Genomic DNA, 12,002 nt, shown 5'->3' with positions numbered 1-12,002 from the left:
GTAACTCCCAAGCTTTTTTGTAGCCTAATTTATTTCTGGACAGAGGGACCTTCTGTATCTCTGACTTCTTGGAACTTACAGGAAAAAAAGAGTTCAAATTTTGTAAGATTTCTAGACTTTCTGAAGGTGATATAAAGATGAATTCACTCCCTTTCCCTTCATTAGAACACCATACAAAATCTCATGTTCTTATTTCGACAGCTCATACCACTGTTCTTTGTATGTTTCCTTGCAACTGCGCAATTGGTGACGATGTGAGTCCTCCAGCTGTCTAAAGATACGTTCTGCGCTGCTTTCATTTATTTTTTTCCGCGTCTTTGGGGTTAGAAGAACATCTAAGACGGTTGTCTGCGTCTTGATGAACGACTGGAGAGTGACCTCTTCGAGGTATGTTCGCGTATCCGCCACCATATCCACTGGGCACGTTATGTCTCAGGTCTCCACTGGGCATTCGCGGAGAATCCGCCTTTACCGTTCCCCGTGTTCATCATATCACAAAATTTAATATGCGAAATCTACTGGTGAAATTTGGCTAAGATGAGTTAATAAAATAGAATGCAAATAACTGAAAGTGATAAATAACAAATAACAAAGAAAAATAACTTTTTTTGTAACAATTAAATGCAAGGTAGATTACAAAGTGAATAGCACTTAACTACACGCTAAATTCGCTGTAACATCTTTCGACTATATCGTTCTGCCTTCCTTGATTTGATTAAGGTCACGTAATCCACGAGGATTTCAAGCCGTTTCTGGATGGAGTGCAAGACAGAGTGCAGAAGGTTTTTTTTTCTGTTGTTCGGAAAGCACGTTTAATTTTGGTTGAATTCTTCTATTTCTTTTCATTAAGACAAAGGAAAGTTATATGGCTACAATCGCTGAAGCTGAAGAGCTTAAAGAAAAGATGCTTAAAACGCACACAAAAGCGGTGTGTTTATAGAGTTTATGCTGTGTAATCATCTCAATATGCATAGCATTTAACAACATTGATAATTTCAGGGTCAAGCGGGCAATACACCTGGAACAATTGCAGGAGGATCGGAGCGTTCATCGACCATCAAACAGGGATATGTATATATGCAAGAGAAAAGCAAGCTACCTAGTCAGTTCGTTGTATCATCTTATTCTTTTTACTCCAGTTGACTTTTTTTTTTAAAGAAACGATAGGACGAGATGTGCTTGCGGGAAAGTGGACCAAATACTACTGTGTATATTCTAAAGAAACTAGGATTTTCACAATGATTCCTATCACTGCAACATCGAAAACGGTATGAAATTTGTCAGTAAAAAAGTTCTTTAAATTTCGAATGATCAAACCGAGAAAGTCATTCCGGACCTTACTCACTTTAGTCCGTTTCGAGCCTAAGGTTACTTTCAACTGAAGGAGTTGAATTCAAGAAATTTCTTCTTTCCTGGGCGGTGGTTTGGTGCTCATCATGCTGTATAATAATGCGCTTAGTCCTTGTATGTGTCTGTGTGTGAAACGAAATTCCAAAACGGCAACAGGTCCACCGGCATCAAATCGAATTGGTGCGCCGGTGCCTGAAAGCTATAAAATGGGGTGAGACGGGTCCCACGGCTTTCAGTTGGTCCATCGGTGCGGCGAACACATCACCACATTTCCTTGGCGGCCTCCCTCCAAGGCGTTTAGCATTACTTGGGATTCATTCTAGCGTTCTTTCAGTCCATCTATCATCTACTCTTTCCGTAATGTGGCCGACCCATCTATGCTTTGCTTTGGGTATATATATATATATATATATATATATATACCGAAAGCATATGTATATATGTATACATATATTGTATATATGTAATATACGCATATATATATGTATATATATATACACATATATATATATATATATATATATAATATATTCTACTGGTTTGCAAAGGCGGGATATTGCTTTTAAGTCAGAGCCGCGAAGACCGGCTAGGTGTTGTAAGTGTCGGTTAAACTTCAGAAGACATCTCTCAAGGGCTCTGTAGCTAGTGAGTAGTTTCCTAGACGTGGCAGAGTGTCTACCCAATCTCCGCTGCGTAACAGAGCGCTGGAAGAACTGTCGAGTCAAATAGATGGGAGGGGAGGGGGAGAGAGATTTTGATCCGTCAGTTGGCCAGTAGCTTTCTTGACGGGCGCGAATACTGCCCACGCTGCTCTCATCCTATTCAGTTCTTCCTTCAAGTCGTTTTCCATATTCACAGAACGTGCGAGGTATACGTATGACGAAGTTTCCACGCTTTGGGAGCCTTCGGCCTTGTATCTTCCTTCAGTTTTTCTTGCAGTCCTATTCTCTTCCCTGCTTCGTTCAATTTCTTTATCAACGTTTCTGCTCCATTGGTACCTCTCGAAAAAAGAACGATGTCGTCCGCAAAACGAAGGTTGGAGAGGAATCTTCTATCAGCACGTATACCCCTTTCTTTCCAAGAAAGTGATTTCAATATCCATTGCAATGCAATTGTGAGCAGCTTCGGCGAAATAGTATCGCTTTGTCGTACCCCCTTTCCGATGGGTATGGTGAGGGGGCTTCGGAAAAGCTGTATACTAGTGGTTCATCGATCGTAGCAATTAATTATTTTTCTCAAATACGACGCGTCCACACTTTGATCGACCAGCGCTGACAGTATTGCATTCGTTTCTACGCTGTCGAAGGCTTTTTCATAGTCGATGAAGCTTAGAACAAGGAGCAGGCGGTATTCTCGGCAAACCTCTATGACCCTCGACACTGTCTGAATGTGGTCCAAGCAGCTGAATCCCTGACAGAATCCAGCTTGTTGTTGCGGATGGGCTTCACCCAGCGTCCTAGATATGCACGTGAGGATGATCTTGGTGAATACTTTGTATAACACGCTTAGCAAGCATATCGGACGGTAGTTCTGAAGGTCCTCTCACTCACCTTTCTTATGAATAACAACTGTTTGCAAAGTCTCCCACTGGTATCATCAGGGAGCCACCTTGCGACGTCTTGCCAAGACGGTGAGGAATCTTGACAGTGCTTTTCTCTTAGCTAGGCTTCCGATTCCGAGAACTCGGAATGTGGCGTCGAACTCCTCAGCCTGCCAGAGGACGTACCTTCGCTATGCATCTCAGTTCGACACCCAAAGTCACTTCTGCGCCACTGCGAGGCGGTAAACCATGGTGGAGATTGCCCTTTCAAGCTGAGAAGGTGGTCGTTAAAAGACGTCGTGGATTTAAATAACATTTGCTTGTACTCTATGGAGCAGACTTTGAAATGTTTCTGTTCTTTGGTGCCTTAAAATTATGCCTCTGGCTTATACTCACATTAATGAAGTTTGTTTTGTGATGCCTCTCGAACTGTGAAAGGCGCAGGGTCAGTATATAAAGTATTGATTATATAATGTTATATACGCAGTCAAGCGTGTGATGGGATTTTCCCATTGGGGGTCGTAAAGGGAGGGGGTTGCAAGGGGAGGGGTCGTCAGAGAGATGATCGTAAACGAGTGAGCAGTGGAGCAGTAGGTGAATGGAACATACCATGCTAATAATGACAGAATATTAAATAATATTAATCAATTAGATGCGTTACATAATATTATATTGAACTAAGAAATATTTTTAATAACATACACAACAAAATATTATATTACAAAGTACATAGACATCGTGGAACTGGACAAAAAAGAATGAGATGCATAAATCGACTTAGAGATGAACACCGAACAGGAAAAACGAAGAAAGGAATCAACATTTTGTCTTGACAATGCACAATGTGTTGACAATATGACAATTGACCTCGCAGGTTCGAGGTTTGGCTGGGGTACATTTTTGCAAAAGGGATGGAAATTTGGAACAACTTTTAGAAAATGAAGAATTTAATTTTACGCAGTTTACAACAGTTACAACAGTAAATTTAACAAAATTTAATGACCAAAAAAAGCTCAGATTCTGTGCACACTGTTAGGTCTGGGAGATCGCGAATAACTTCGTAATAAGCGGACTAAAAGAAAAAGTTTAGGTAGCTTTCAAGAGAAGGAGGTTTGTTCTAAAAAACCATCGTTTTGCTGTATTTTTCACCTCCTTCTTCTTTTTGGAATTTTGATGGGGACAGAGATGGGAGAAATGGCACTTTTCCCATCTCTGTCCCGTCAAAAATTTACGGCATTTAAAAAAAAAATCACCCATATATTTGGATGGAGGGTCTGAGAAAACCCCTACTTGCAAAATTTCTCCTTTCCGGACCGTCTGCTTTTCTCAAAATTTGGATGGGACAAATCCAAAAAAAGTCAAAATATTTGAAACTTCTTCCCATCAAAATCCCAAAAAGACGGAGGTGAAAAAATGCAACAGAACGACCAGTTTTCAGGACAATACTTTTTTTTTTTTTTTTTTTTGGGGGGGGGGGGGTCGTATTCGAGAGGGTCGTTTCCCATCACCACCTTTGACTCTGGTTATATAGTGAGTGTGAAACTTCAGGCGGTCACAGTCGTCCTCGTCGCTTTCTCAATTAATTAATAACCGCTACGTTTTCTTCCTGTTATCCTATCATTTTTGGGCATGTTGCTCCTTTTCCAATTATTTTCCTTGAGCAATCTTCGTTTACTAACAAGTTCCTCATTTTGAACTTCCTCTACCTACCTAATTTCCTTATGAGTTAGTTTTGTCAAATAGTTTCAAATTGTTTGTTTGGATTCCTCCTAAGCGCCCTTTCGTCCAGTCCGCGCATTAGTTAACTGTTGGGATGTCAGTCAATAGGGATGCTATCTGTAAATTGTCAACTTTGATAATGCAAGACTTCATCGCAGTTTCTTAATGCAAGTTTAAATGTCGTTGTTAATATCGGTCAAATCAATCCCGGCCGGAAGACAGACAGATATGTTATGGTATTGGATTTTAAGTTAGCAGAAAAGGCATGACAACAACATCTGACTGTATTACGTCTAGTTAAGTAAGGATCAAGTGATTGTCTTAACGTCCATGGCAGGTCGATGTTGTCGTAGACAAACTTTGCGGGAAAAATTCCATGTTTCGGTTACTGAAGAGGATGCGCCGCTTTTGAATCGCAACGCCTCGTAAGTGAGAGCCATGGGTGCGATAGGGAGAAGTCGGACCTTCCTCAGGTGAAGGGGGCTTAGCTCATGGGGTGCAGCTCAAGTGAAAGGGGCCCGCCCAAAAGTGAAGGGGGTAATTTTGCCAACCATTTAAAAGTGAGGGAGGTCCCTTCCCCAACCGTTCAAGTCTATGGTGAGAGGAGTAGTAGCGACTCATGTTTCTTTACTGTTTCGACTTGTTCCAATGATCCACGTAACTGCGACGAGTGGTTGATGTATCCAGTGAGGGCAAGGTCGCAAAAATCACAATTTCAACATTAGGCAGTTTTGATAGCCGTCATATAAAAGGAAGAGTCTTTTGTCTTGATATTTTTGTGAGAGATTCGTAGTGTCTTTTGTCTCGTCACCTCACTACCTGCATACTGCCATTTTCTGAAAGTGTCGCTCAAAAAGTAAATGTTTTCGTATAACATATAACGTTTTATATTCATTGTAATAGGAAGGCTGGAAATTGCTATATGCGCTTTCCAAACCACATAGCGAATCATAATTGTGAGCAACGTACGCAGTAGTCGTAGTAGATACTTTACTTTATAGATTTGTGTACTAGAAAAAAGTGTAGAGAAGGTAATAAAAACAATAAATTCATGAGATTGGTATTTTCTGATGTCTTCTACTGTAAGTGACTTTGACACAATTGCAGCAACTTTCGTCGCCTTAGACGCCTTAGACTTTTTACTCGGCCCTTTGAAGGATATCTTGGTGGATTTCATTCACTTGAATTTGAAATTCCTTTCTCAAACTCCTAGCTACCTGACGTGGCAAAGAACCCAGCTTGCTTCTCACGTAATACACCGCAGTTTCCCATTCTTCTGTCTATTGAAACAAAACTCTGCGATAGTTCTGTGAAAAGCATTAATATTGACAAATGAGCCAAAGAATAAAGGGTATGAGAATCAGTAAACTAGAAAAAACATATGTTTTGACCAAAGTAACTACATTTGTAGTTAGCGTGTGCTAAAACACACGTCATTTCTTCTTAAGCAAAGACAGTACAAAATCGATAGATATTTGTGTGCGGGGGCGGGTGCAGTGTAGCGGTTAGAGGTTCCGCGGCGTGCACGATCGGAGGTCCCGCGGCGTGCAGGTTCGAGTCCGCCCAGTGCTTACCAAGCCTTTCATCCCTCCGGTGTCGATAAATTAGTATTAGACTTGTCTGGGAGGATAAAAACACCGACTTGACACATCGACTAACCACCGCGAGTCATTGTATAGGCCAGTTACACGTTCGTAAACCTCAAACGATTCTGAATTGAAGTGAACGGGGGGGAGGGGCATCCCAAGCAGACTGATTAACGCCAGAAACTTTTATCCTTTTATTTGTGTGCGAAAATTAAAAAAAAATAGTCTGCGTTCTATCCTAATCGGTTAGTAATACAAACCGAAGCTCATTCTGAAGTTTAGCAGCTCAGAATTAAGCTGAGTGATTTGACAAGCATTAATATGTCAAGTCTATGTTGAACTGACGACGCGTGGTTCTTGAGCAACAGCAAGCGGTGAAAAGCGTAAGCGGTCTCAGAAAACAGTTCCTAAACTCGACCACCACTGGTGACGCCAACAAGAACTTTTCTCAACTCTGGACCACAGAACATCTCTCTCTCTCTCAGAAATCACCAATGATGTCTTCGTTCATTCTATACTTTACTTTTAGATTTCTGCGACTTCTTTTTTGAATCAGAGGTCGACCATCACAGAGGCAGGAAACTCTGGATTGTAAGTGCACATGCACCTACGGAGACCGTCGAGGATGGCAGTAAGGACGCGGTCTAAGACAAACTCAATGCATTAATGTCTAAAATACCCAACCAGCAGGTGGACGTTGCCGGAATCGACGCAAAGAGATGGGACTTGAACAACAACCCGATGTGCTAGGAAGCTGGTATTATCTGGCTGAGTGCACGTTGGATAATGGTAACTGTTCGGTCGAGTTATGTGAACAGACGGACCCCATCATCCCTTACACGTTTAAGAAGAATGATCGACGCCATCAGCTTCAAGACCTTGCTGAACTAGAAAACACCATCAGCTCCTGAACTTGAGCACGTTGATATACCGGCATATGCGATTAACGAAAAAACACCGACTTAATCGGAGGTTCTGGTCTATTTCCAAAAGTTGAAAAATGGAAAAGCTAGTAGAGACGACGGGATTAGCGCAGAAATACTGAAGCATCTTCCACCGTCTGGGATTTTTGAGAAGACAAAGATCATCCGTTCAATATACATAGACGAAAGGATACCTTGTCGATAGTTTTCTTCTGAATCCTTCCGCAATTCTGAAAGGATACCTGACTCGTGGGACATGCTATCAGAATTGCCCTCCACAAGAAGTTATCCGTCACGGACCCTAGGAATTATCGAGGTATCTCTTTGCTATGTGCAAGGTTTTGGACCGATTTATTGAACACCGCGAAGATCTACGAGGGGCGAGAGAGCTAGCTTCCGTACTGCCGTGTTGCCGATCTACGATTGACCAAGTGTCCATCTTCAGGAGAGTGATCGAAATCTGGCAGCGCCATTTGAAGCCAATGCAATTAGCCTTTCTGTACTTCGAAGTCGCTTTCGGCTTACGTTATTGGGACCGTCTTCTTAACGCGCTTCGCGCCGTTGGAGTTCCAGGAAAGTCGATTCGCTTACTTGATAACATGAATAAGAGAACAACTGCTGCAGTTCGAATACCAGCCGGATGTACAACATCGTTTCAGGTAGTAACTGGAGTAAGATAAGCGACAGTGGTCAAGCTGCGAATTTACCTATCCCGCAACTCGCCCCATCGTGATTTACGGGAACGTAAGCAAGACCACCTAAGGTGATGGAGACTCTTGATTGCACGAAAGGAAGCTGCGTGAAAGTAGTCGATGTGGTGTTCCGGCAAATGACACGTTGAAAATGTTAACATCTCCCACCGGTATCGGTATCAACATCTTCTTCCATCAAAGTTGCTACAGCAAATGGTCTGAGGAGATTAGTGGATTGCCTTGCTCCACGTAAGGAGTTCGTAGGATATAAGCTGGAGAAGGCCACCTGGCCCAAAACGTAAGTTCTGGACTGAGGTGGTATAAGAGGACTTGAGGACACGTGGATATGCAGTTCAGACGAGACGTAGATTTCGCGAATATGGAGTAGCGATTGATTCTGTGCAAGTTCTCGTAGAAGATCGAGAAAGTTGAGCATAACTATGTTTGAAAACGACACACCTCAACGAGATGCTTAGAAACGCTTCAGACGACAATATCATTCCGTATCATATCATATCATAAGTATATCAAGTCAAGTCATGCCCAATATACGTTCTACTTCAGTACTGCAGCGTAAGGATGTCCATGAGAAAGTATTAGCTAAACAAAGCAACAATCTGAATGAAATTGAGGACGAGAATGCAGGAAATCTAGGACGAGTGTTTTTTCAGTTCTTCCGCTTCTCTGACATGAATCTCCACACAGAGGAGTCAAGCAAAATGAGGTCCGGACAGTTCGAAGACTAATGGTGCTTGTTCAGGCAGCCGAAGAATTGCGCTGCACGTAGGCAGTCGCTGTTTTCGATCTAAGACCGAAAGCCCAAACTCTTTGTTGATCATAGTTGGTTCTGCAGCTTCAGGAAGAAGTTGCTTCTTCAAGACTACATCTTGTTAAAGTTGCGTCTTAGAGCTACATTTCTCCGTTTACTTGAACAATGACCTTCGAATGGTCGAACCTTATTCTGTTTCCTTATTAATTGTTTTCTTCTCTGTTTTGGAACATGGAATCAAAATGAAGAATTTGAAAATCAGCGATGAGTATTGATCCTTGGTTGGTAGTGAAAGGAAAACTTAAATGAAATTCTTGTGTATCACCCCAAAATGGATGATGGCGGTGAGCGTTACACTGCATCTTGGGAATGCACCCGGATAACTTGAGGATAAAGGAAGAAGAGACTATCGTTGTTCAATCAATTTGGAATGCTCCCTAGACAACGACTTTTGGAGATCAACCGACGTTATTAACTTTCCAGACAAGTGTGGCACCAATTTATATACCCCGGAGTGATGAAATGCTTTGTTGACTCTGCTGCGGTAATGAACCATTGACCTTGAAGTCCAACGGAACCTGTTAGCATTGCGCTCTCTAAGAAAAGAAAAATAAAATATGTTGCGACCTTTCAAAAACTTCTTTTGAAGATTCTCAAAAGAAAATCCTTTTGTACTTGCTGAAATATCCTATGGAATTTTGCAAGCAAACGGACTAGTTTTTAGTCCGATTTTAGTCCTCACAGTATTTTAAACTAACAGCCACAAAAATTTCACAATCGCTGAGATTATTTCAGATCAAGCGAAAATAAATACAAAGAAATGGAAAGATTTCTTTTCATTTTCAACAACGTCTTCCCATCATATCCTGTTGCATTCTGTTGCAAATGTTTTGTTGTTTTCTTGTTTTGATCTAAGCAACGTTTTTTTTTTCGTTAAGCTAAGTAGTTAAGCTTTGATTGGCCCTATTGTTACATGAATATGAAATGTGAAACCTTTTCCAGGATATATGAAGTGATCGCGATACTTTTCTGGGCCTTTTCGGCTTATTGGTGTTATATTTCTAAGGAGGTTTTTTGCAGGATATGAAAGGCGCTTTGGGTTTATCAGTCTCATTTAAGCTGAAAGAGTGCTTACGTCGTTCATCGGACAGCATAGACAAAAGGTAAGCAAATATATCCTGATTATCTGAATCTCGTTCTCTCTTTTAAGATTCTGTTTCGATCTAATTGCCGATGAACGACCTGATGTCATGACATTTCAAGCACTTTCCGAGGAAGATCGTCGGCAGTGGATCGATGCAATGGATGGGAAACAGACCGTAATTACTGAAGCTCACACTCTGTTTTCTTCTTTCCGAGTTTTTTTTTTCGTTCAGGTATATGCACCTGGAGCTGGACCATCGACCACAACTCTTCAAAGTTAGTTTATTATTATTCTTTAACATATGAGTCGATTCATTGGGAAGTTGATACCTAATATCTGACTCTGATGGATCACGTGTTTGGTCAATGTCTGTCGCATTAAACGTGACCAGAACTTGGCGTCTCTTGAACAAATTATCCTATTTGAAGGTAGCATATCACGAAATTGACGATGTCGGTATCTCTCCATGAAAAATTAAGGGTGGGAGTGTAGGTCATAAGTATGACCGTGATCACGTTCAATTCTCTCTTATTGTCCTGAAATTGCTTGAGGAATTGCTGTATCGACAGAATTTTCCCTTAGCAACGTTCCTTGTATTCTAGCGCAGGCATTCGCACCAGTGAGTTAACAATTAGTGTACTAGTGATGCTGTCTACCGCTCGCTGGTAGACGCTGCACGTGCGCCTGCACTAGAATGTACAATAGAGTGTTGTTTCGTAGGAAAACTCGATTGGCTTTGCTGCTCTCCACGTTTTTCAGGACAATTGGAGTTAACTGGGCGCTAGAGCACTTATCTACAGCCATAACCTTATCCTTTCGTAGAGAGGTCAAAGTCAGTGTCGTGGTATTTGATTATCAATAATATAAAATAATTAAATTAGCCTTTTTGAGAACTCGCACAACGTTGCATGATTCTATCTTGTTTCTCCAACGACTGGTAGTTCACGGGCTTATTTTAATGCTTGAGTGCTTCCCACTTACCAATTTTTACGATGCGTCAATTTTGTTTTGACTTTGATTTTGACTCGCATGGTAAACTGCAAAAAATACTTAGAATGTTCGCCGATAACAACAACAACGCTCACTTTGTGCAATGCCCTGCTTTCCTATTTTAGAAAGATGAGATCTGTTGAAAGGGGCACTGTTTTGCTGATCATATTGCTTAGTCTGAGAAAGCGCAGAATACTGCATTCATTCAACCCCCATGTTTTTGATCCTGGAGCGCTGTTATGATCTCGACATTTTCGTTTTACCGCTTTTATGATCTTTGCGGTTTCCTATAATTCTTTTATATGGAATGCTGGAATATTCTTTCGTCGAACACTGCCTTTTGTTGATCATTACCTCATATTTACAATGTTTCTGAACTGCTGGACATATTTCTCAATCAATGTTCTGCATTTTCATGTGTGCATTGTACATGAGTTTTCTTAAGGTAAGAAATTTCTATACTGTCTGTACGAGTCCTTCGTCTTCTCAATATTTTTAATAGCATAGCATACCCGAGTTTGTGTGGTAAGTTAGCCTATGATCAAAGTGAGCTTCCTATATCACTACCGGAATTAACTCGATCTTTAGTATCCCATCATCCTTGCTGAATTGTCATGAATTGCAGTAAGCATGTGACATATTTCCAGAACTTGCGCTGTTATTCCATGATCAAAATGTTGTCCTACATTCATATGCGCAAGTAGTTCCGCAATAGCATCCCTTTGTAATTGGGTATTGCAACTATTTTGAGTGTTATTAGATTAAAATGGGGTGCAAGTGACTCATCACTGATGTTGTTTAAAGGCATGTAATCGCATTGCGATATGCGTAAGAAATTAGAAATGCTGAAATAAATTAGAAATGGCGAGAAACAGTGCTTCTGAGTAGTGTTTCTGCTTCGTCGTCATCGTTTTGGTTCATATTCGATACGGCAAAAGTATCCGATTACTCGTCAGAGGAATTGCCAACAATTTGCAATTCTTGTATTGGAACTCACAAGTCAAGTAGTGCGGTTGTTCGTCTGGAAGTACTGTTGCACTTTTCTCGAGCATTTTTGCTAGGACCGCTTAGCACATTCCTCATTATGTAAATAGTTGATGTATGCGTTTTTCGTCCTCTATCATGCTAGCCCCTATTTTTGAGGATTATTCGGTAGCGCAACGGCTTTTCGGATTTCATGTAACAAACAAACAAAGCGACCTTAGTAACAATTGCTTTCGCACGCAGGATGTTCTTCGAAACAATCTGAGCAGAGTGTGTGAGAACTGAATCAGCTCCAGTTGAAGTAG

At 41.2% G+C, this 12,002-nt stretch overlaps 1 protein-coding gene across 2 annotated transcripts in view; it reads left to right on the top strand.

Moving 5' to 3' along the window:
- Nucleotides 1-12,002, top strand: part of RB195_009965 (uncharacterized protein) — a gene marked incomplete at both ends in the record, with an annotated part of 38,383 nt that overhangs the window by 6,882 nt on the left and 19,499 nt on the right. For both annotated transcript variants that reach the window (XM_064190749.1, XM_064190748.1), the window contains 7 exons: nucleotides 721-782; nucleotides 851-928; nucleotides 1,000-1,102; nucleotides 1,159-1,268; nucleotides 9,660-9,742; nucleotides 9,790-9,898; nucleotides 9,956-9,998. In XM_064190749.1, coding sequence (XP_064048331.1) covers nucleotides 721-782; nucleotides 851-928; nucleotides 1,000-1,102; nucleotides 1,159-1,268; nucleotides 9,660-9,742; nucleotides 9,790-9,898; nucleotides 9,956-9,998 — 588 coding nt within the window. The remainder of the gene's footprint in view (nucleotides 1-720; nucleotides 783-850; nucleotides 929-999; nucleotides 1,103-1,158; nucleotides 1,269-9,659; nucleotides 9,743-9,789; nucleotides 9,899-9,955; nucleotides 9,999-12,002) is intronic.

The sequence above is a fragment of the Necator americanus genome, chromosome III (genome assembly GCF_031761385.1).
Source record: "Necator americanus strain Aroian chromosome III, whole genome shotgun sequence".
In the NCBI taxonomy this organism is placed as follows: domain Eukaryota; kingdom Metazoa; phylum Nematoda; class Chromadorea; order Rhabditida; family Ancylostomatidae; genus Necator; species Necator americanus.
This window is presented reverse-complemented; position numbering and strand designations above follow the sequence as displayed.